Below are 26441 nucleotides of genomic sequence, written 5' to 3' on the forward strand. Positions count from 1 at the left end.
GTCTGCACATGCTCAGAAGGTTTGGTGAGGCATAATCTCTAAAACCTACCCCTGGTTCCTCCACGGGCCCAACTCTGACTAGATGGTGCAGATGCCTCTGTCGTGAAAATATCCTGAGTACAGGGGCACCAAACGAGACCCCTTCTAATGACTGCTACCTGCAGCTCCAGCCAGGCAGGTAACCCCTCTCTGATCCGAATCACAGTGCACCCACTGTTAGTAGACTGGTAGGGCCGTCAGCGCATCGAAGTGACAGGTGACCGTGCAAAGGATATACATATTCCAGCTCTCACAAAGCTTTTCATATTTTATCAAAATGCACATAAAGAGGAAATTCTCTCCAAAATCTGTATCAGAAGATGGCTGGCGAGGCAATACAGACAAGAATTACAAAGTCAAGAAATAAAAGAATTACAGTGCCTCTGCATTATGGAACAGTATGTAATTACATGATTTTATGCTATTTTCTCAAAGTCATCCTTCACAGCACAGATGGATCCTCAACTGTGCAGCATGTTGTTATATACTCAGCACTGTGTTATCATTAGTTATGATGTAGTCAGTATTTTATTCTCACCTTGTTTTGTGGCCCCAAACCCCTTCCCTAAGCTCCATTCAAATCCTGCTCTGAAGACAGGATGACTAACATCATCATTTTCATGATGCTCGTAAGTGCTTTACAAATGTCAATCAATTTATTTTCACCACACCTTGTGACTTCTGGCATTTTATAATCACCACTTTAGTGTGGGGGAACTGAGACACACAGACAAAGGTTAAAAAATATCAGTCACTTTGGATGCCCAATTACAATATCTATTGCCTGATTTTCCAAGTGCTTGTATTCAAAACTCTGCTTCTATTGATCTAATTTGCAGCACTTCGTGCTCAGCACTTGAATAAATCAGACTCCGGTCTTCAGTCAAATATGCAGAATGTCAGTAACATACAATTAGTGGCTGTTTATGAGGCAATTACCTAAATAACTTACCAAGTGCTATCCACAGGCTTTGCAGCAAAGCAGGTGTAAATCTGTATTTTCATAGCTACAGCTATTCCTTTAATCATGAGTCTCTCTCCCACTCTTCCATCATTCCTCTTCCTCACTCCATACCCACGTTCTCATCTCCTTAACAAATCTGCAGACCAGGCACGGATGCCCGTGCAGGTGCTATCATATACTCAGTACCACGCTCCTGTTAGTCACCAGGTATTCATATCATGTTTCCACCCTGTTGTGAATGCACGGATACACGCCCTGCAGGGATGCTTGATCATATATTTCACTATTGAAATCTGCTTCATCCCCCCCTCTCAGTCCTGCTGGTCACGTAAAGCTGCAACCACACAGGTCAGGGCTGGAAGGGAGCTTAAGAGATCCTTTCCCAGGCTGCCTAAGTGCACTTCATGCCCCACAGATGTTTGTCTAACAAGTTCTTAAAACCAGGAATCCTCTCTAGTGAATTCTTTCTTGTGTTAGACCATCATTACTACTGTAACACTACTTCTTCAAATTTTTGGTCTAAATTGTCATTCCTTCAGTTTAAATTCCAGCTTCCAATGCCAACCAGGTGAGGATGGGGTTCCATGAATAACATGTAAACTGGTCCTATAATTAAAGACTATAATGCACTCAAGGAAGGTAAGCCAGATTGCATAGGTAACCTGAGATCCAGCATTTTCTAACTTTTGAGTATATGACTTTGAAATCAAAATAACTTTTCCTTATATATTTGTGGATATTTTAATGTTTGTTTCTTTTCCTCAATATTTAACCATTTTTTACTTTGTTCTATTTTAAAAGCTAATACAAAAAGAGCTGAAAAAGGTGAAGTGTTAGGCATGCTTAGGTTGACCTTGGGTCCTTAAGGGTAGACTCTTTAAACTATCTTTTCTAATAGAAACAGATCAATCTTCTAGTAGCCGCAGATACTTTATTTAAACCAATTTTCAAGCTAAAAATTATTGCAAACTACAGACTATATACTATATCCTCTTTTTATGTGAAATGGCATAGTAGCAGTTGATGGGAAAGAACACTTTAATCCAAACTCTTGTCCTCCTCTTTAGGATCCTCTGTGAAGGCTCCAATACTACAAGGACATGTAGCACTTGCCCACATTTGCTGTGGAGCAGTTTATCATTTTGACCACATATGGAAGACATCCAGTTTTCTCTTCACTATTAACTGAGAATATACAGTCCTAACCAATAACATGGGCTGTGGAAACTTTCCCACCTGCTGTAGTGGAACTAATTCCCCAGTCCAGAGCACTGAAAGTATGGAGCAAAAATGTGCGACTTTCAAATGCTGGCAAATGACACCTCTTTCCTGGGAGCGTTTTAACACCTGCCATGCATCAGGAAATTATTCACATAATACATCAAATATAAAATATAAGAAAAATATTCACACGTTTGTGCAATGTGCCTTAGAGCAGGACGTTATAGACTTGTGACACCTTTTTCAACATAGCATTAGGAACAGGCTGAATTTGGGGAGGGATCTAAAATGTCTACATGTGGCATTTGAGAATAAGCAGGGTGAAAACAGGCTGGTCACAGAAATGGTAAGTGTATGTAAAAATAAGCCCTCATTCTGTCTTTCTCTATTTCTCTTTACACCAGGAAATTTAGCTTGGGAACACTAATAGTCTCTGACATTTGGAAGTTTAGTCCCAAATGAGATTCCACTCAGAAATGCAGCCCCATGAAAATAATCAGATCCAATCAAATATAAAAGGTGTGACCTAAAATATCAAAATAAAAACTGTTGATATGAACTCCCTTGGAGAGAACACAGTAGGAATGGGTCATCAGACCACAACTCGACAAGGGTAAGAGACAGCAAAGCAGCAAAGGCATTGGACTAGAGAAACTGAGTGAAGGTGGTGTAATGAGAGGACGTTAAATTTGGTCAAGAGTAGAAAACCTCAGGGACATTGCAACAAAGTTTCTGAAAGTGGGAATACAAATGAAATTTAAAAATGCAAAGAAGCTTTTGAAACAGAAACATCTTAATGGCATTTGTATCTCAACAATTTCAAGAAGCTCTCTTTAAAGAAAGCTTAAAGCATATGTCTGAAAAGTAAATGCAAGCATTTGAAAGCGTGAAAGGAAAATGGTAACTCTCCTACCGCAATATCAGTCGGCTGGGCTGTTATTCCATTGGGTAAATGTAGATGTGCAGCTTGTACACACCTGCTCCTAAGCTAGCTTCTTGAGCAAAGAAGATAAGCTGCTACTTCTAAGACACTACTTATCTCATTCTCAGGTAGACATCTGAAACAGGTCAGATGAAACACCCTGCAAAAATGTCAATTTATCTCCGCTGGCTATACGGGGAGGTGTGACTGAGCAGGTCAGTGTAAGATGTCTACACTGTAAACTTCTGAAATGAGGTAAGTTGCACCCCACTCGAAGCCACAGTTGTTTTCATGTGAATGTTATGAAACACTTGTTGGCTTTTTGAGAAATGCAAACAAATTTTCATGGGGACTCACCCTGAGGGTTATTGACCGAGGTGGTTTCTGAGGAGGATCTTCGTGAAGCCTGTCTCCCAAAGATGCCAGAACGCGCTTCCGGTGGCCAATCAAGCTAATTTTTAAGACCTGAAATAATAACAAAAATACCTCATTAAAAAGAACACATTGCAATCATTAAATGAAGATCCATTCAGAGTGAAGACATTTTCTCTTTAAATCTTTTAACGAGTTAGTCCACTACACAGGCTAAGCAGACAGACAACAGCGCGAGGCAAACAATCAGCAGAGAAGATGAGAGGCAAGATCAAACAGAGGAAAAACCTGTAAAATTAAGGAAGAAACCAAAGCAGGTATAGACGTGGAAAACGGAAAAAAAATAGGCTCAAAAATTAGTAGGGAGGAAAGGAAAATGAAACAGGAAAAGAAGGCAGCAGAGTGGAAGCAAAAACAGGGGAAGGGGAAGAGGAGATGGGAGAAGGAAATGTAGAGGTGCAGGCAAACAGTGAGTGATGAGGATTAAAGGGATTCACAGGATGGATGAGGAAGAGCTCGAGGAACAGCCAGCAAATGCTTATAAAGGGCAAGAAGGGAGAAAAGGAACTGCACAAAGAATAAATGTTATCACTTTTAAATCTATTCACCATGCCTTTCATGGGTAATCTCCAAACAACACGTACAGTTTGCATTATTGTGTAGAATCATCCTTGTGTAAGAAACACAGGATGGACAAACTTTGTCCTGGTGGTCTACTACTTTTAGGAACAAAAAAAAAAATCTCTGTTGCACACAGAGATAGGATCAAATACCCTGTGCTTGTCCAAATTCCAAGAATGCTGCCAAAAAGGTGTTCCAAATTTACTGCAACTACTCCCCACCTGTATCTCTCCATGTCCCTGCCACATACAAAAACACCACTGCTCTCAGGAAAACAGAGAGGGCAGAAGCAGCAAGTTGGGAACTTAAGCATTAGTGGAAAAAGAAATCATATTTTGACGCTATTCTTTAACGGCTACAATGGCCTCAAAGTGTAAAGCAGCACTAATTGTAGAAGCAAGCCTCTGCTCTGCAAACAGCAGTGTCCTCACGTAACTCTTCCAGACTGTATATATGGTTTCATATACCAGAGCTGCCTCCATTCCCTCTCAGAAGACAGTACTTCCCACTATATTTAGGACCACCGTATGTCAACACCCTTCAGTTGAGAGGAATTTCTCACTCAACCTAGAAAAAGTAATAGTCCCCAAAAAACCCTGAAAATGCTACCTCTTAAGTGAACAAGTACCTCAGTTTAAGCAGTACCACTAAGAACTACCATTAATGAGAACAAACAAACAAAAATCAAACACCAGAAACTCTCCTACTGCATCTCTTAGATCCAGTATCTCAGGTTATGGTATAGCAACACACCATCATTATTCTGGTGGGTGAACCCCTGCCTGTCCATGGGCATGTGAATTCATCCACACTTCCTCTGTTGGATGTCTCTGTGCTATCTGATATTGTTAAACATCAAGAACATCTTGTTGGCCTGCATCTACAAAGTGATGGGCTATGATGTGAAACAGATCGAGGCCTTCCTCTGAGACGGAGCTTGCAGGGCTGTTGCAGACCCTGCAGCTCAACAGCAGATCCAAGCTGTGGAGTCCCACAAGCCTGCTGTGTGCTCTCCTATTAGTCTAAATCTGGAGAAGCATGAGCAGAGCTGAGATAGCACAGCATACGCTGAAATGCCAGAGGCATGCAGGAGACTTAGTTATGTATTCAGTTTACATTGAATGTTAAACAGAAGGGTGCACATTTTATCTCTGTATTTAACTGTATGAAACACGAGAATGAACTACAGCTGCTTTAAGTGAACTTGCTTCTTTCATAATGCTTCTCCATAACCAAGAGCATTTACCCAGAGATTTTTAAGTCAAGCTACAGTTCTTGGGTTGTTTCGAGGTCCTCAGAGCTCTGACTGCTTTATTAGCTATATCAAACCACACAGAGCAATTCTCTTTGACTCCACAGAGCTGTTGAACAACAGGAGAGAAAAGGACACGAGTCTTAAGGGACTTTGCATGTAAGAGATCAGCAAACAGGTCTAAATGGTTATATTAAACCTGTTACTCAACTTACAAATATAAAATACTGTTTTCTGAAACACTTCTATATTTGAGTTATGAGAGTTTGACAAACACCCTGAAACTCTGAAAACTTGTTCCGTGATGGATTACCCTTGACAGTATTTATCAAAAGTGTCAAATATCACAAATACAGGTCAACAGTGTGCAATGGTAAAGTCGCATAAAGCAGTATCTTAGAAATATCTTAATGTTGTGTATCAAATAACTGTTAAAAGCCTTGCACTTATTTAGCTCACAAGACAGCTCCCCATGAATATTTTCTATATACCAGGTACCAGTGAACTATAGGGACAGTAGTGCAATGCACCTAAGTGCTACGCAGGGCAGCATTTTGTCAAATGGATTGTAGCCTACTTCATACACGACAATGAAATGAGCTTGGCAGTGTGGCTGCAGGAATCAGCTACATGTCATGAAACTGTTGAGAGTAGCTTAAGGCCCTCCACAGCCTGTTATTTCCTTAGTGGGACAAAAAAAAAAAGCACATACATGACATGCCTCTTTTCACACCGACAGCACCATACCTGAGACAAAAATAATGCAACTCCATCTCATATATTTGCTTATATTTGATGCTGTAAGATAATTAAAGGAGAACGGGGCAAGTCATTTGTCCAAACTAATGATACATGCATGCATACTTAATCCTATTTTTACCTCTATATTCTCCAATGACTAGCATACAAAATGAAATTCCACTAGGAAATGTAAGAAATACACAAATGTAACCAATGTAACACTTTGCATTTAGATTTCTGACTTATTTGACAGATGTTTTAAAAAACAAACACATGTAGCCCCGTAACTCCCTGATGACTATATATGTGCAGATGCTGGAATTAACAAGTTATTCTGTCTAAAACTGAGCATTATTTCTGCAATATTCTTCTGCCTGATCTTTTCTTCTGATTGAATAATACGATCCAATACTGTATCTTTATAATTATTCTACTTTTTTTTTTTTAATGAGTATTATAAAGATTACTGAAATTAAAGACACCAATTCCTTTTCTTTTGGAATAATCTGAAAAGTTACTGTATGGGCTAAAATTAGTACCATAATAGCGCAAGCAGTCTGGACTAAACATGCAGCAGCAATCAGACACTAGGAACTAGGTACAAAGTGGAAAACTACAGAGTGATGAGACTAGTATTAGTGATTCTCTGATAGCAGCATCAGACACTTCAGAATTAAAGAAGAAAAAATGGTAAATACAAGCCAACAAGGTGTGATCTTCCTATTTCTGCAAGTAAACAGCCCAGAACACCAGCTAAATTCAGTTTTATTAATCATTTTACTGCTGGTCATATTGGAATAAACTCCAGGCTATCTGAAATTGTGGGTGAAGGATACGTTGATTATTACCGCTTTCCTGCCACAATGCTGCCCCACAGGGCTAATCTTAAAACACAGCAGCACCCAGAATACCCAGGAAACGAGCCCAGACCAACCAGGACAGCTCACCTGATCATCACGACTGGTTTAACTGAAAATTTGAAAAAGGATTAAATACACTTGCTACATAGATTCCCAGTATGGACAATGGTTCAAAATTTTACAAATCCTACCCATAGAACTGCTGTCAATTATTAACAGTTAAAACCAAAACATAATGAAAAAAAAGGTGAAAAAACCCCCATACCCCACATAAAGACCAAGATTACATGGTGTAATAACTGGCATATTTTGAAAGACAAATATGAGTGAGTCAGCTGCAATATTGAATGCCCGGTGGCTTACCAGTACGAGACACAGCCAATTCCAGTCCAAACCATATTAAACCTCTGTTGCATTTTTCACATAGGGATACTTTATGCTCTTTCTCATCCTGACTGCAACTGCTGATTCCTTCCAACCCTAAATTATCACAAACCTTTGCCATTTTTAACAGTGAGGGATTTTCCTGGACAGCCCTGCACACCCAGCAAAGCGCAGGCACGTGAAAACGGAGAGGTTCCAAAGCACCAGGAGCTCAGAGACCTGCTGCAGCTCTGCTAGATGCAAGACTTCTCTGGTGTCCACAACTACAGTGGAAGCAATTGTTTATTATGCCTAGGAAAAGACTTGTAAAAGACTTACAATTTCATATCATAATGATATGAAATATGCGCCATTATCCTCCTGAATTAATTACCCAACTGGAAACAGATGTCAGTTGTCTTGGTGACAGCATTTCACAGACAGATGGCTGCCTCGTAAGTCCCGTTTCTATATGTTATCACAAGGAACTGATGTTTGTTTGCTCCTCCCCCCGCTATATAATTTAGTTGCAGATCGCCAGTTCAATGGTACTGAGAAGCCAAGGACCAAGAGTCTTCTCCAAGTAAAGGTAATTTTGAATCCCAGGTTGTTACACTCCTCTGAGCTGTGCTGCTGCACATTACTTGCTGCCAGAGCAGGGATGTTACAACGCTGTTCAGCCATTGCCATCCCAGGTCAGATTCAGGCAGGTGAGGATTTTTTTTTTTTTGCGGAAGTTCTCAGGACAGCCTTTACTACCCAGGCTGCTGGAATTTTTGCCCCGACTTTGCCAGACAAGCCATTTTTTTTTTCATTAAACTGATTTCCAAATTCTCATTAGCTTAAGAATTGGCTGTCTGAAAGTATCAGAGAATCACAGAATGGTCAGGGTTGGAAGGGGCCTCTGGAGATCATCTAGTCCAACCCCCTGTCAAAGCAGGTTCACCTAGAGCACGTTGCACAGGGTCACGTCTGGCCAGGTTTTGAGTATCTCCAGAGAAGGAGACTCCACAGTCTCCCTGGGCAGCCTGTTCCAGTGCTCTGTCACCCTCAAAGTAAAGAAGTTTTTTCTCATATTTAGATGGAATTTCCCATGTTTCAGTTTGCGCCCGTTGCCCCTTGTCCTGACACTGGGCACCACTGAGAAGAGTCTGGCCCTATCAGGTGCTAGTACTTTTGGCTCCACTAAAGATTAAAAAAAAATGCAATCATTATATTGCGCTTGTAATTGATAAACCTTAATATTTCAGTGGAAAAATATTAATTTAATTTTTCATTCATAAAAATCAGGAAAATGCAATGAAACAAGACCTGGTCAATACTGAGACCTGCCCACTTTACCTCCTGAGGATGTGTCTCAGGCTATGTACTGAACCACTTTTTAAAAACAAATTTTTTTAATTAAAAAGAAAGATGTTAAACCAATAGCCTTAAAAAAAAAAAAAATCACAATTTAATGATTTTGCAAGCCTCAGATGTAATGACAAATATTACATATGTGCATTCCTATTACATTAGGCTCAAAAACCCATAAATCAGAAATCCTACGTCTGTTATACATAGAAACACAAAGATTATTACAATAACGATGACCTATCCTAAGAGACAAGGCTGAAAATAATATTTATGTGAAAAATAGCAAGCACTAAGCAGGTCTGTACATAAAGTGAAAACATTCCTTCTGTTTTCACAGGCAGTAAGTGGAAAAAATATTGGACAGCTTGAAAGGTGGAAGACCTCTTAGACTGTTCCCTCTGCAAGTGACTTGCATTTCCACTTGTGTGTTGAGTTAATGACAGGTCTAGTCAGATCAGATTTGGGAAATGTGTGGTCACAGAGACCAGGAGTATTATTCCCAGCCAATCTCCTTGAGGTCTTCAGTGTTAATCATATAGCACTACGAGAGAGCAACTGCAGTACCAATATGTTATCCCACAATGTTTTGCAGGATTATTTGAATAGTAGATAAATTACAATTAAAGTTACTGGTACTACAACACATTTCATAATGAGCTAATCATTTATTTATCTATTTTTAATATGCAATCATCAGCAAAGCACATTAATCTGTACACAAGTGTAAAATACAGCTAGTGTAACAAGAAATAGGAGACAAAGTACAAATCTCCATAGTAAATTTTAAGAGCTCTAAAACTGATCCTTTTTCTGATCTTGATTCAATTTCATCATGGACTTAATTCCAAGCAAAAGGAAAAAAACGCCAACATTCAAGCCTCTTTAAAGAACGGGACATTTGTGTACTAAATAAATAGCCTTTTTTACACACTCAAGCTTTCTAATAACATACAGCAATAAACGTTTTCATAATATCAGAAGCAGCAAACAGTCATTTGCTGCTCAGAGCAAAAATGCAGATTACTCCAGCTCACAGTTATAACCAATGCAGTCGTTAAAAGGTAAGCTCTGTACTATGGGAAAAATATCAGTTAATTATAGATATTAATATATCAGAATTCAAAATGGATTGTTTATTTCTATATCATGCAATTATATACTCTGATAAAAATGGTAATAAAAATATTGAAAAACCTAAGATGGTGTTAAATATCTTCTTCCAATACTAGCATTTAATGGAGGTCCTCCTATGCTTTTTTTTTTTTTAATCACCAACACCTTGTAGATACATAACATAACAACTGCAGAAAGACTGTCTTCAACATACAGAAAGAAAAGCCAAATACAGGACAGGAGAACCTGGACCAAGGATCAGAACAGATGTTGTTAAGAGACGTTATTCAGGACACATTCGGTTTCCTAGTATATTTGCAAGTTACTAGCTGTATGCATGAAGACCTTATTATTACTGTATTAAAGTATTTTCAGTTTAGTTAAAATTATTTTTCACTATTGTAAAACATTCACATGAAGAGCAGGGGCTCTGCCCTTGAATATCTAGTTCAAGCAAAATAGATGCACAGAGGCTACCTATGGCTTGCATTCAGGCTGTGTTATGAAGCGGTTAGCACTGAACACCACACACAGCAAGCATTAATATTTATTCACTTTTTTTACCGAAAGAGCTATAAAAGTATCATAAATATAAAAATGTGAAAAGTGTTTGTAGCCTTTGCTACAAGAGCCATCACTGCCAGTGTCATAGAATCGTTTTGGTTGGAAAGGACCTTTAAGATCATCAAGTCCAACCATCAACCTAGCACTGCCAAGTCCACCACTAAACCATGTCTCTAAGCACCACATCTACACATCTTTTAAATACCTCCAGGGATGGTGACTCTACCACTTCCCTGGGCAGCCTGTTCCAATGTTTGATAACCCTTTCAGTGAAGAAATTTTTCCTAATATCCAATCTAAACGTCTCCTGGCACAACTTGAGGCCATTTCCTCTCATCCTATCACCTGTTACCTGGGAGAAGAGACTAACACCTGCCTCACTACAACCTCCTTTCAGATAGTTGTAGAGAGTGATAAGGTCTCCCCTCAGCCTCCTTTTCTCCAAACTAAACAACCCCAGTCCCTCAGCTGCTCCTCCTAAGAGGAGGACCCTTTACCAGCTTCGTTACCCTTCTTTGGATACGCTCCAGCACCTCAATGACTTTCTTGTAGTGAAGGGCCCAAAACTGAACAGAGTGTTTGAGATGCAGCCTCACCAGTGCCAAGTACAGGGGGACCATCACTTCCCTAGTCCTGCAGACCACACTATTTCTGATAGATGTCAATACTATTAGGAACTGATAGCGTGATGCTAAGGACACAATCCATCCCAATTCACTGCCGAAGTACAGGTGGATTGTCCTATAGGTCTCGTGAAACCTACATGGAAATGCTTCCTTAAAAGAAAGGAGATCTGCAGAAGAAAATACCAGGGTTCGATCAGACTGGAGAGGTGCTGGGCTGCAGAGTGGGAGCAGCTACAGCACAGTGACCTCCCAGGGATCTCACTCCAGGGATCCCATCCAGCTTAAAAATGGATTTGGGAGGCAGGCAGGGAGCAGTTCTCTGCATGCCCAGCTCTCATCTGCTTCCTTACTTGACCACAGAAGAACTAACACCGGCACGCATAAATGGGCAGGAAAGTACGATCAAGGATGGGGGAAAGAGAAAAGCGTGGAAATCTCCTTTTCAGCAGCCATTTGTGCTTATAGCAGCACAAGCCATCCACAACAGTGAAATCGCAGCTTCTCTCACAATGGACCACCTGAAAGAAGAGGGTAGCTAGCATAAAAAATAAATCTGTAAAGAACCCTAAAGCCAATGTTTTAACAGAAAGTATGGTCTACGAACCTACGCTTTTTAGTATTCACCAGTTACTAAATTTAGTTTTCTAGTTTGTCTGTCAGGTGTCTGCCATTTTCCCCCTGAGGACTGAAGCAAACCTGTCAGAGACAGGGTAGCCATTTCACAAAAAATGTTCTTCTTCTTGTAACTTTTTCTGTGTTATCAGTAATCAGCATGGATTCACCCTACTGTGGAGTGGCTGCTCGGTCTCGGCCACACTGACATTCTCTGACAGCATTTGGCACACTGGATGAAGTAAAACACGTTTTGTGATGTGCTAAGTATAGGCGCCGTTGACTCTGTTTCGGGTACCATGTGCTATGCTGTCCAGGGATGTCACCTCTATCAAGATTTTCATTTAATTACTTTACAGGAAATATGCATCTACATATATGACATGATGTAAAGAGGGTCCTCAATTACTGCTCTACTGCTCTGCAGCTACAGCCAGCTGACCAATTCCATCACTCTTCTTTCAGCAAAGACACTACCTAAAAGAATAAACTTTGAATGATCTATAACCGCAGTATAAGTTATGGCATGACACACAACCATAGCATAAACATAATAAATTAAAAAAATCCTCAATCAACTTCTTTTCCCAGTTGACTTAAACTATCCTGGTTTGCAATCTTTGCATAAACTCATTAAAACAATTACTACAGGTTCTGGAAGAAAATCAGGGCTTGAAATAAATTGTACCAGCCTCCCTCCCCAGGTTTTACCCCAATCTCCACCTTCATCAATGTCATCCTTTAACACCAAATATAAGCTACATATATAAAAGCTACCAATTCACCTCAACTGCAGCTACAGTAATCTACTGTTTTCTTTCAGGTAGTCTAACTGATTACCATAATTAAAATAAATTAAGAGAAATTTTGTCTAACCTACATTCAGTCTGGATTGTGATGTCACTTGTCAGATTCGGAACCCCAAATCTTGTCCATTTTCCAACTACATGATATAACTTTTAAAAAAGCTATTAGTTCTCCTTTATATCCTTGCTTCGTTTATATCCTTTATGCTATCACAACTGTAGCCATGCTACTACTATCTTAAAAAAAGGCAATGGCCACCATGGCAGAGCAGAATCATACATCACAGGCAGAGCTGGCATCATGTGGTACTTTGACTCTTAATCTATGAGGAGGAAGCACCGTGGGTGGGAGAGAACAGGCTCTATGAGCACAGCAGGACGGCTGGATTAACTCTGCCGGGAGCAGCAAGGGGATAGCAAAAGCATTTCTCAAAATATCTTTTTCTTTTATGCCTTGAGGTAAGAGCAGGAAGGAACACCATCAAAAAGCGGGGTTACAAAAGGATACAAATAAAGTGGCAAAAATATTCATCCGTCAATAGCTCAAGTAAGTTCTTCCCTCATGGCCCCGAGCAACATGAAAAATTCCAACATAAAAGATTATTGTCTGCATGATTTGAGATAAATTGAAACCGCAAGGCGGTTCAGATCACACACATCTCCTTCTGCAGATTCCTTCATTAAACATTCAACATTAGTCTGGCTTAAGGAAGAAACATTTTTGTACATAACCAAATTAGAACAAAGCAAGTGGGCAAGCTGTACTGAAGAGCTCTCCAAACAGGAGGCTGATTTTGTACTACAATGAAAAAAAACATAAACCGAACTTCATATTAACAGTGAAAACCAGCAAAGCTTTGGTCATCTCGAACTTGCCGTCCTTAAAGTTATTTTATAAATTAAAAAGAATATAGATGTGTGTATCTTTTTGAATTCCACAGTCTGTGCAGATACATTATTAATGAAGTATTCTGGCAAAACCCATCAGTGAGTGGGTTACCATGGGAAACGCTTTTTTGCTATAAATTCTATTTGAATTTTCTCAGTGAGAAGTGCTGCACAGGACTGCACAGGGTAGCGTAGCATGTTTTCTTCGCCTCTGCTCTTTCTCACTTTTTTCTTCAGCCTATCAAAAGTTCCTGAAAAACTAAAGTTCTCTTCAAAGGGAGTGTCAAAAAGAGGATAAACCTAATCCCCATGGCTCAGGCTTTGCTCTTGTTCTTTACCTTCGGTTCATCCAACCCATGCAGTAAAGTTGAAAAAAGGAAAGACAGTGCCAAGGAGTTCATCCTCCGCTTTTCCCATCAGTAGTATTAACACCAGCAGTCCTTATTTTGCAAAGAGTGTTAAATGAGGGGATTTTTGGACCTGCATAAAACCAAAATGACTTATCAGACCTGTGCATGCAGCTAATGGCAGGACAGCAGCCTCACGTTGCAAGAAATCAGAGGCCTCGAATCACATCTCTAATGATTCCCAAACCACTCTTAATGCTGTCAAGAATCTCCCCAATGTCTAGTCATGACTTTTTATAATTCTAAATACTGTAATTTATCAAATATCCTTAATCTGATGATTAACCATTCTGATTCTTGAATTATGTTTTAGTTAATTTTAACCTAAATTGTCTCTTCTGTAGCTCTTGTTCTGTCCTCACTGATTTATGAAAATAATTCATCATTATCTCTGTTATAACATCCATTTATGTGTTGGCAGAAAGTTATGTTTGCCCTCAGTCCTGTTCCCCTTAAAAGGAATGCGCTCATTACACTAGGTATCTGGACTAAGTTGAGACACAGCCATGATTTCTAACGTACAATATGAGCAGAAAAAAGCCAACAATCCCTCTTCCCCTCATCTAAAAAGCAGTATAAACACATAACATTTTTACTTTAAAAATAAATAATATAAAACAGAAAAAAGAACAGTTTTCCTTTCTTTTGCAAGTCATTTATCATAACATACATGCAATTTTGCGAAACTCTCCTACCAAGAATAACTCTCGCTCCTAAATTTGTTTTAACTGGACATAAAGAATCCAATGTTATCCCAGTTGAAACATAAGGGGAACCACACCAGGGGACAGAAATCTGCAAGTTTTTATACACACTCCTCTTGTTAGTATGTACAACATTCATATATCACTGTCCTTTTCTTGTGTTATGCTGTTAACTGATGTTCATTCAAATATCCGGTAGCTTTACTCCTCCTGCCCAGATTATTCCCCCGGTACTGCTGCTCAGTAATATACTCAGAGCTCATCATATGCTCTCATGTGATCTGTACTTCCAAAATAAATCACTTTCACATTTCTTTAATTAAATCTTATATAAGTGATTCATCCCATTTATGTGTTACAAAGATCATACTCTATTTTAATCCTATTTTACAAATGTTACTACAACGTTAAATAATCACCCTTCAGATCAGAAATAATGCCATGAAAATCCACATTTGTTTGGGATGACAAGTTTGCAGACCTTTAATTCTTCTAGAGCTTGAAATGTTAAAGCAGAAAAGAGATCAGTTTATATGTATATTTATATCTATTAATTTATAGTATTAGGTATAATAGCCGGCGGTATTATCGTGAAGCCAGATGAGTTTCTACATCATTTTGTCACAAACGTGCACTACAGTACAGGTGACATTAACTCACTATAACATAAGAAATCCTGTCATGAACGTTTTACACCAAATCACCACATGAAGTATGATTAACAATGAATCAGAAGAGTAGATTTATATGAACAACAAGGAAAGAGAAAAAAAATCTCTTATTATGGACAATTAGATGATAATGTAACTAACTTAAATATTTGCTATGTTCTAATATGTAGCCACTTGGGATATCTTCACATGACTGACTAAGACTTAAAATGTATTTCTGAGTTGTGCTAGAATTAACTAACATTTTGGGCTTTTCAAATGAATAAGTAAGCCTAAATTTAGTCACTGTTAATTAAGTATAGTTTTAGAAACTCTACTATTCAAGCACACATCTCATTTATTTGGGGTCTTTTAATTCTTCCTGTATTTGTGATCCAGATCTGGATCCAGGAAAGTGTAAGGCTCTTCTCATTTTAAGAACACTGACATTTAAATTGTCTTGTTTCTGCTGTAATATGAACCTTTGAATCATAAAATATTTTCCATTCATGATTTGTGTTCATATTTTATCATCAAACAGATTTCTCACAGATACTCAACAGCGTAAGTAAACCAAATTTCTGCACAGAATTCAAAGTAAATGACTGTGTTACTTCAGTAGTAAGAATGAAAAATACGTAAGGAAAACGTTAAAATACACTTTTGAAATGTTATGTTTCTGTATCACATACAACAGGCTTACTCAGCTGAGGCTGTTCTTAATTTTCAGGAACCCATTCTGTATTTCACCCTAATTTGGCCAGAGATAGGTACAGCTGATCTTTTCTGAATTAATACCTATCACAAGGAATTTACCAAGTGCTGATGTTCCTACTGAGACCCCAGGACTCAGGTGGTCTCCCTGGCCATGAGCCCGGAGGACAGAACTAGCATAAGAGTGGTGCAGCCAGGTTTTCCCATGGAAGTGCAGCAAGGATGGACTGGGAAAAATTCTCCATATTCTTCACGCTTGAAGATTTAGAACAATATGTAAAGTTAACAAAACTTTTTACAAGAAAACACCAAAGGTACTGGTGCTTCAGAGCTGCCCAGGAGATAAACCCCCATATTTCAGTTTGGAAAACAGAGGGAGCAGAGCACAGTGAGCCCACTAGCACCCTGAAATTTAGAATTTGTTCCCAAAAAATAGCTTTCTACTGGCAAAGCCCTCCAGGGATTGACACAGAAGTGCCAGTTCAAATCCAGCATGCTGGGAGGCTGCTGGATGGAGAAGTTTGCAGCACAGCGGGATGCTGTAACACGCACATTTCCCTGTCACGGCCCCAGTGTGCTCTTCCCGCTCGGAGCTGCTTCACAGCCGTCCCGCAGCCTCACCACTTCAAACCAGCACTGCTTGGGGTCACGTTGGATATGTCACTGCGTGCCTCACTGCCGGGATGCACAGGCAGCAATGAACACCTTCAGAGAGAGCTGTAAGTATATAATATAATAAATGACAAAACACCATGTGCAAATGATAAACTAGAAAATGTCGAGAGACAGCATGAGCTACAACTAAGTCCTAACTGTACAAGGAATTATATCTGTTGAGAACTTAAAATGCAAATGTTAAGTTTTATTAATCTACTTAACTGCAGATAAAACCAACGCAAGCTCCTGAAATAATGAGGTAAAATGGGAATTTGGAACCTACGAGACAGAAAAGGAGTGCCAGAAATTTTAAGAGGATGAATAACAGGAGAATAGGAAGACCAGAAAATGGGCCATTATAGTAATCAGATGAGAAATGGCTAATGGAAGGATTTACATCTTACAATAAAATTAAAAGGAAACTATTTGAAGGATTCCAGTAGGTGACATCTACAGGGCATTTGTGATAAACCAGAGTACATTATTTTATTTGTCTGGCTGTTCGGATAACTTTCTTATTTTCTTCTGTGCAAATTCAACTTCCTTCTCTCTCATCTGTCGACCTTCTCCCTCTCTCTCTCTTCCCATCTTATTTTCCCAAATTCCTTTTCCCCTTGCAGCTTTGTTCCAAGTCCTCTTTATTTCTTTACCACCCTCCACCCAACTCAGCAACTTAATCTGCATTTGCAACCATATTCCCACCTCATCCAGCTGCGCACTACAGAGGTGACAGGGAGAAACGACAAAAGAACAAGCAAAAACTGCTGACAACGAGTAGGGTAAAAAGCCCAGGGAAAAATGGAAAGGAAGCTGTTGGATTAAAAATAAAATCAGATTTGATTTAACAGCATCTGCTCTCCTCCATAAGCAATGAAATAACCATGTAATAAAATTTTTTAATGTATGTTTAATGTCTATTATATATGTCATTTACGGGATAACCACACAAGCTTGCAGAAAGAGACCACCTCATTCTTCAGCAATCTCTGTCCTTATTTTGCACCTCTAGGATACTGTTGAAATGAAGAGAACAAACACCCACATACGTTTCTATTCTTTCGTAGTCTGTACAGCGAGTCTTCTGTACAAGTGGTGCTGCTAGGAGCACTGCAACTAGCTCCCCTCATCAGCTGTGACCTTGGATGGCTTATTATACTATTGGGCATAGTACAATTGTTTAATTCTTTATTGAGATAAAACATATAGAGAAAACAATGTTTTACCAATAGGAAGCATTTTGCAAAAGAGTTATTCTATGATGTTTTAAAGCAATAAGTGATTTTGCGAACATGGGCTCATGCTATGTGGTTTTTTTTTTAAATTGTGCATCTAATTTTTAGCTATTTAAAATCTTGTGAAATCTCTTCATTAGGATACATTTTCTTACTGTCTAAACCGAAAATGATTACAGTGACATGATGCAAGAAATACTTAAAAAATATCAGAATTCATTTCTGTATGTTACCATTGTATTATTTTGCTAATAAATTTTGTAAGCCCCCAGGAATTAGCATATATGTTAAAATCATCTAAGGTCAGCTTTAGCAATGTACAAGCTTCAGTGGTTCAGAATTTTATATTTTTAAGAAAACATGGCATGTGTTTGTATCAGCAAGTTTCATCCGTCATTATCCATCTCCCTCCTACACCTTTCTAGTATAAAAACCCCTTCTGCTTGCTGACAGAATACTAATTTGGCTTCATTTAAATGCTAAAGCAGCATAGTCCAGCTATCTATCTCATTTAAAAGATGTGTAAAGCTGTGAAACAATTGACAAGCACAATGAAGAGTGCCTACCATAAGATCTGCATGGAATTATTTTTCAATAGATAATAAAAGCCAAAAGTACACTACCCAAAATTTTTTTTGATGAGTATCTCTTAAGATCAGGGAGGGAAAAAAAGTAATGTTTACCTATCAGCTCACCGCTTCATACCACCTTTTAAGATTAAAGGCCAGGTGATGTATACCCAGAATATATATATATATATATATACACACATATATATATATATATGCTTCCATTTGTGCAAGGGCAGTCACTCATTCTTGTAACTACAACATATTTTTATTCCGCGTGTGTAATAACAAAACATGCATTAACAAAGTCTGCATCAAATATAAATGGAAGGCAAGTGGAATTTCCATATATGAATAGTACAAAAATCCTAAATATAGAGCACTCTACAGACAAGACCTGGGCTGGTATCCCTCAGTGGTACCTTCCAGTGACCTGCGTTGACAGATCTCCCAAGCTACCCTCCTCGTAAAGGCATAGTTTTATGGCATAAAATAAGGAGTACAATGAAACTTGAATGGGCATGATTCATTGAGTTGATTCCAAACATTTGGTGTGTAAGTGTGTATGTGGCATTTAAACACACACACCTTTATAGAAAAACGCATGATGTGTGTTATCACTTGCATACACACATGTGAATAGAAAGCAGGAAAGAAAAATGTCCAAGGGACCCCTTATAGCACTGCAGAAGAGCTAGCCACAACACGCCTGAGAAGCAGTGACCACCAAGATCTGGATGTGATTAGCATCAAACCGCTCCACGTCAGAGCAAACTGGGAGCTAAGCCTCATGTTTCTGGGGTGCGCAACTGAAGAATTACTTGTTCAGATGACCTGACAGAGGCTCACACAGTCTATTTCAAGTTCAAAATGATGGCAGCTTAGCTTCCGTCCCAAGCAAAAATGCAGACACAAGCTAGTGTGCTAAAATGTTCCTCACAACAGAGGAGGTACATGGGCAAATAAATGACAGCAAAACCTGTTGAACTTTACAGCCAAGATCAAGGTGAGAAGAAAGCAAATGGCTTTTCTCTTTAAACTCTCTAATTCCTGAAAGGTTAAAAAAACACAGAGATTTATCAGCAGAAGAATCACTAGTAAAAATAATTTGTTTTAGAGGTTAAACATAACTTTTGTTGTGTAGATTGCAAGAAGACAATAACTGTCATTGGACACCTCTATATTTCTAGATATAAAGATCTCATTTACAGTTCAGTATTTTAAAGAAACGAAAACATGGAAGAACTGATCATAGTTTTAAACCTGCTCTGTGCAACAAGACTAATGCAGGACTGGGTTAAGGAGCTGACCCATATACTGAAAAATAGGATCTAAAATTAAATGGGAAAATGTACATCATTATTTTAACGTAGCTTAAAGTTGCACAGCTAAATCTCTGTGCAGCAAACTGAAAAGTTTATACACTGCAGATTATTATGCACTCAGTGAACACACAACATTTAAATAATTTTTGCTATGTTAGTGGTATTGAATTTTTCATGCATTTTAACGTTGGATAAATGGTTAGGAAAATAATTCAATAGGTCAGACATTTCATTAACTTAAAATATTAACAACAAAATCCTGCAAGCAGAATAAAAAACCCTTTTCTTCCCCCCCTGCCTTGCGTGTGGACCCATATACTTGCCCAGAGCAGGAGAACCCTTCCCAGCTTGCCAGAAGTACCAGCATGCTAGACATCTGGGGATGCACAGCCTATATTCCCTGTTGAACTTGTTCCTGTTTAGTTCCTAGCTAACACTTTGCCTTTCGTCTAGATTTACACGTATGTTCTCGGTCCAAGGTGCCTTGTTCCCAAAGGAACCTTTGCTTTGCTTTAATTTCTGAATGTACACTGAATATCAGCTTAACGCTGTTTAATACCTTAATCAAGCTCACATGCACTAGAACTTTGATAGTATCTAAAATATTTTCCACAAGTTTATAAATTACCTGCCTGCAATGATCTAATGATACTGGAAGAGTCTTTCAAATACCATTTATTGTTACCAAGGATGAGATCTTGGTTTTCTTGATGTCAATGGCAAAATACTGTTGACTGCAATGAAGCCAGTGTCTCACTTGGACATGCTGTATTCCAATAAAATAGGGATTACACTGCATTGCAGAACTGAAAAGGATGGGTACAGTTAAAATGAAATGCTAGAATGAAAGCCGACTGTAAAAATAGTATTTTTTTTCAGCAGATCTACCCTACAAATATATTCAATCTCATAGCTGCTTACCCTCACAGCTAGAAAAAAAAAAACAAAACAGGATTACTTTTTATTTTCATTTTAGAGATGGCACATTTATGGTGAGAGCAAGCAGGCCCTGTTTATATTGTCTCTCTCTCTTGTGATTTCACCATGAGTGTCACCAAAGTCTATCTTCCTCCCAAAACCACAAACTTTAGAATCTCAGCTTTCGTTACGAAGAAAAACATACAAGTTCCATGACTGCACAGAAAGCTTTGAATTATCATATCAGGGGTGGGGGGAGCAAAAGCCCCCACACCTTAATTTTCCTATGATATTTGAAGCCCTGAGGCTGACTAGCGTTTCATCATTTATATAATTGCTAATTAAAGGACAACTGAACTTCCAAACTCTACAAATAGGAACAGTCTGCACAAGTTGGAGCAGCCCTAGTAAATACTGCCTGCAGAATCCTCATTACTATGTAAAAGTGAGAAAGACAGCCTTTCAGACACCAAATTAGACTTGCAGGCAACATACATACTGTAGTTAGGAGAAACCTTTCACTCCCAAACTTGACAATTTTTACCTTGTGGTCCCTAAGACAAAAGGAAAATGGCACTTTGTTACCCTTCAGTAAATCTGCAGCTTTTCACAGTGATGGGTTACAAAAGGTTCTAACTTTCACATAGGTAAAAGGAATTTATAATCTCTCAGGGATGTGCTTGGACACAACCCAAGTGTAATCAAACTACTAAAACCAAAAAACACATGCAAAGATAAATGAGCAGTTGTATGGCGGTATTTCTCCCTGGCTGTGTTCCGTAAAGGACTCTTGAGATCCAGGTGTAAAGGATACTGTTGTTAGTGCTAATTCCCTCCTCCCAACCCACTGATACAGCATGTTAAACTGAGGCAGATATGGGACAAGCTGGGGACAACCTGCAGTTTTGACATGTCTCTCCTTCCTCTTGACCCTACAGGAACCTCTCCCGGGCTGTTGGTGTCAGTGGTAAGCAAGAGCCACAGATCAGCTCATCCCAGTCATGACGTTAGTGATACACTAGTATAAGATGCAGACAATAGCCACTTTTACTAACAGCTGCTCTTGATCCTTTATTGTCAACTCTTAACCTTTCCAGCCTGCTTTGTTAACACCCGTGTTTCACTACAGCAGAAGCCTACAAGGAGCTAAAGCAGCCCAGGTCTTGAGAAGAACGATGCCAACGGTGGAATGAAGGGAACCGGATGCATCCGATTTGTTAAGATTTGTCCTTGTATCTCAGGCATCCAGGACTTCTATCACTCTATGGCAAAGTACGAGAGAAGACACAGCCCAGCCAGATGAAATGAAAAAAGTCTGTAACCTGAACATCAAATGAGTGTGGAACTAGAGAGAGCAAGGAGCAAAGTACCTGTGCTCAGACATGGCCTCCTGCTTCACTAGATAGATAAGAATAGGGTTGAGCAATGTGATTTAAGAAGAAAATTATATGACACAGCATGTTTTATTTCACAGCATGCTAAAATATGATTAAAGAAATGTGAAGAAGAGTAGAAGACTTGCTCTTTTAGCTTTACTTTCAAATACAGCAATGTAACGCAGAACGATTCTGATATGCTGCTGTATGCATCACTTCTATGCCTATTATCCAGCCTCTTAGAAAAATGAAATCCAAACCTACACATTTTATCTTAGAGCAGCAGCACATGTTTTGTGAAGTGAGAGCTTATGAATGGTAAAACAGGAATTTAGCGCAGTGAAAACGCAGCCCAAGCTCAGGGGTCTATTCTCTTCTTATTGCTTTTACATACTTCCAGTATTCAGGAAAATGACATAGAAGCATTAAGAGTAGAATAGACTCCTGTGAAATGAGCTCACAAATGAAATTAAGAGAGAGCAGTGAATAACTGAATCCCCGAAGCCAGAATAATGCCATGCTGGAGTGTCACAGCAGGATATACAACATGTGCTACTGTGCACCCACTTCTCAGTGGACCTCTGTAATTTATGAACCTGACAGCAATGCCATACGAACCCACAGGCTCTTCCTAACCTCACTCCTGCCCATCAGCATACTTCCACAGAGAACTGTGGAACAGCCAAGGAGACTGACACAGTGGTTTGGCTGCCTTTCAACCTTCTATATACCCCGGAGACAGGAGGATTACTTATTATTAGCAATTATGAAATTTAATCCACTATATTACATTGCATATGAGCAAGCTTTATTGTACTCTAGTGATTCTTACCAGAGTATAAACATCAGATTATAAACCTTTACTTTAATTTTGTATAGCAGCAACTTTCCCTGTTGCAATGTGGCCACTTCATTCGGTACTGCTGACAGCGCGTGGCTCTAGAGTCATTGAACAATGTAAATGTATGCTTCTACCGGTGCAGAGGAGAAAAAAAAATATTAACTTCATTTCTCTTTCCTATTTTCTTTTTAACAAATGAAAACCTGAAGTACATGTGGATTAACTGATAAACTTAAGGCTGCAGACAAAACCTGGGATGCTAATAGGTATGAAAACCACATCTCCTAAATCCTAATGCCATGCTTTATTCACAAAATCATCCTGGCCTTACTTGCTGTATCCCCACAATCAGAATAGGTGAAATAAGAGCCATAAGAAACATCCACACTGTGTGCAGTCTGGCCAGGAACTGTAAGAAAAGGTTCAAAGCCTTCGCTCTCTGCAAGCCTAAAATCAGATGTTGCAATTCATTGTTTTCTCATACTGTTCTTTGTTCTCATAAACTAATGATGGTATTTATGAAAATCACAACACTCTCACGGACCGCTAGTTTAAGCGAAAAATGATTGATTACGATTACATAAGCGACATCGCATTTACTGATCACAAATATAAAGGAAAAAAGTTATAAAAATATGTACTCTTTGTCCAATCAAGGATTAGCAAATGCTAATCCTTGTAAAACAGTAAAATATCTTATTAAAAGGAGACGAGAAAGCAAAGGTGCATTTTTAATGTAGCCATCTATCACGCCACTCCACCACCTTCCATTCTGGGTGGAAGGCGTATTTATCTGCCTTTGCTTTCCCTACCCACTACACAGCAACACATACACTGAGGAACCCTTTCCCACAAACTGTAACGTTCTGCTACATCCAGCTACCCCGTGGCATACGCTATTCCCCTTGGCAGAAGACGAGCGTGCTTGGGGCTCCTGGCCCTTACCAGTCACATCACGCTACCGGTGGGCACTTGGCACAGTGAGGAGAGCTGTATGAGGAGTTCCTCACAACCGAGTGAGTGCTTTCACTTCAGCCAATATGTCACTCATCACACAGCAACTTATTTTAAAGAGGCATCTGGTGATTGACATGTGCCACCAGGAGCATAAGTAACAGTACATTTTCCTATGGATTTTCACATAGGTCTCCATAATCCTTCCCTTGACCCAGACCAGAACTCCTCCTTTCCCTGTACCTCTTTCTCCGCTGTATTATTTCCAGTTTCCCCAATCCTCGTAGTAATTTCAGCTTCCCACCATGGCTCTACTGATCCTTACCTGCAGTTCTTCCCACCCCCAGCACTGCAAGCCACAATATCACAGAATCACAGAATGTTAGGGATTGGAAGGGACCTCGAAAGATCATCCAGTCCAATCCCCCTGCCGGAGCAGGATTGCCTATATCATATCACACAGGAACGCGTCCAGGCGGGTTTTGAATGTCTCCAGAGAAGGAGACTCCACAACCTCTCTGGGCAGCCTGTTCCAGTGTTCGGTCACCCTCACCGTAAAGAAGTTTTTCCTCATATTTAAGTGGAACCTCCTGTGTTCCAGCTTGCACCCATTGCCCCTTGTCCTGTCAAGGGATGTCACTGAGAAGAGCCTGGCTCCATCCTCATGACACTTGCCCTTTACATATTTATAAACATTAATGAGGTCACCCCTCAGTCTCCTCTTCTCTAAGCTAAAGAGACACAGCTCCCTCAGCCTCTCCTCATAAGGGAGATGTTCCACTCCCTTAATCATCTTCGTGGCTCTGCGCTGGACTCTCTCTAGCAGTTCCCTGTCCTTCTTGAACTGAGGGGCCCAGAACTGGACACAATATTCCAGGTGTGGCCTCACCAGGGCAGAGTAGAGGGGGAGGAGAACCTCTCTTGACCTGCTGACCACACCCCTTCTAATGCACCCCAGGATGCCACTGGCCTTCTTGGCCACAAGGGCACATTGCTGGCTCATGGTCATCCTGCTGTCCACTAGGACCCCCAGGTCCCTTTCCCCTACGCTGCTCTCCAACAGGTCTGTCCCCAACTTGTACTCATACATGGGGTTGCTCTTGCCCAGATGCAGGACTCTACACTTGCCCTTGTTATAGTTCATTAAATTTCTCCCCGCCCAGCTCTCCAGCCTGTCTAGGTCTCTCTGAATGGCTGCGCAGCCTTCCGGTACGTCAGCCACTCCTCCCAGTTTGGTGTCATCAGCGAACTTGCTGACAGTGCACTCTATTCCCTCATCCAAGTCATTAATGAATATATTGAATAGTACTGGTCCCAGTACCGACCCTTGAGGGACTCAGCTAGACACAGGCCTCCAACTGGACTCTGTCCCATTGACCACCACTCTCTGGCTTCTTTCCTTCAGCCAGTTCACAATCCACCTCACTACCCGATCATCCAGACCACACTTCCTCAGTTTAGCTGCGAGGATGCTGTGGGAGACTGTGTCAAACGCTTTACTGAAATCAAGATAGACCACATCCACAGCTTTACCATCATCTATCCACCGGGTTATGTCCTCATAAAAGGTTATCAAGTTGGTTAAGCATGACTTCCCCTTGGTGAAGCCATGTTGACTGCCCCTAATGATCCCCCTATCCTTGATGTGCCTGGAGACAGCACCAAGGACAAGTTGTTCCATCACCTTTCCGGGGATGGAGGTGAGGCTGACCGGTCTATAGTTACCCAGGACTTCCTTCTTGCCCTTTTTGAAGACTGGAGTGACATTCGCTTTTCTCCAGTCCTCAGGCACCTCTCCCGTTGCCCACGACTTAGCAAAGATGATGGAGAGTGGCCTAGCAATGACTTCCGCCAGCTCCCTCAGCACCCGCGGGTGCATCCCATCAGGGCCCATGGATTTATGGACGTACAGGTTGCTTAATTGGTCCCTGACCCAGCCCTCATCAACCAAGACAGATTCCTCCTCTATCCTGACTTCTTCTGGGGCCTCAGGGGTCCGGGGCTCCTCAGGACAGCCTCCAACAGTATAGACAGAGGCAAAGAAGGCATTCAGTAACTCTGCCTTCTTTTTATCCTCTGTCTCCAGGGCCCCCACCTCATTCATCAGTGGGCCTACATTGCCTCTAGTGTTGGCTTTCCCTGCAATGTATTTGAAGAAGCCCTTTCTGTTGTCCTTGACCTCTCTTGCAAGGTTTAATTCCAAGGAGGCCTTAGCTTTCCTAGTTGCCTCCCTACATCCTCTGACAACAGACTTATATTCCTCCCAAGTGGCCAGCCCCTCCTTCCATGATCTGTACACCCTCTTCTTCCACTTGAGTTTGCCCAGCAGTTCCCTGTTTAACCATGCAGGTCTCCTGGTACCCTTCCTTGACTTCCTACCTGCTGGGATGCTTTGATCTTGAGCTCAGAAGAAGAGTCCTTGAATGCTAACCAACTATCTTGAGCCCCCTTACCTTCTAGTACCCTGTCCCATGGGATTTCCCCTAGCAATTGCTTGAAAAGGCCAAAGTTGGCCCTCCTGAAGTCCAGGGTTGTGATTCTGCTAGCTATTCTGTTCCTGCCACATGAGATCCTGAACTCTACCATCTCATGGTCACTACAACCAAGGCTGCCCTCAACCTTCACTGCTTCAACCAGACCCTCCTTGTTAGTGAGGATAAGATCCAGCAGCGCTCCTCTCCTAGTTGGCTCATCCACCATTTGCATCAGAAAGTTATCATCAATGCACTGGAGGAACCTCCTGGACTGAGGATGGCTGGCTGAGTAGGCCTCCC

At 40.3% G+C, this 26441-nt stretch overlaps 1 protein-coding gene across 17 annotated transcripts in view; it reads right to left on the reverse strand.

Moving 5' to 3' along the window:
* The window catches only part of ANKS1B (ankyrin repeat and sterile alpha motif domain containing 1B), a 465181-nt gene that overhangs the window by 51901 nt on the left and 386839 nt on the right, over positions 1-26441 (reverse strand). For 14 of the 17 annotated variants that reach the window (XM_068400458.1, XM_068400457.1, XM_068400456.1 and 11 more), the window contains one exon: positions 3504-3611. The exons of the other annotated variants lie outside the window; for them this stretch is intronic. In XM_068400458.1, coding sequence (XP_068256559.1) covers positions 3504-3611 — 108 coding nt within the window. The remainder of the gene's footprint in view (positions 1-3503; positions 3612-26441) is intronic. 17 annotated transcript variants of the gene reach the window in all.

This window comes from Nyctibius grandis, chromosome 5 (assembly GCF_013368605.1).
Source record: "Nyctibius grandis isolate bNycGra1 chromosome 5, bNycGra1.pri, whole genome shotgun sequence".
Classification (NCBI taxonomy): domain Eukaryota; kingdom Metazoa; phylum Chordata; class Aves; order Nyctibiiformes; family Nyctibiidae; genus Nyctibius; species Nyctibius grandis.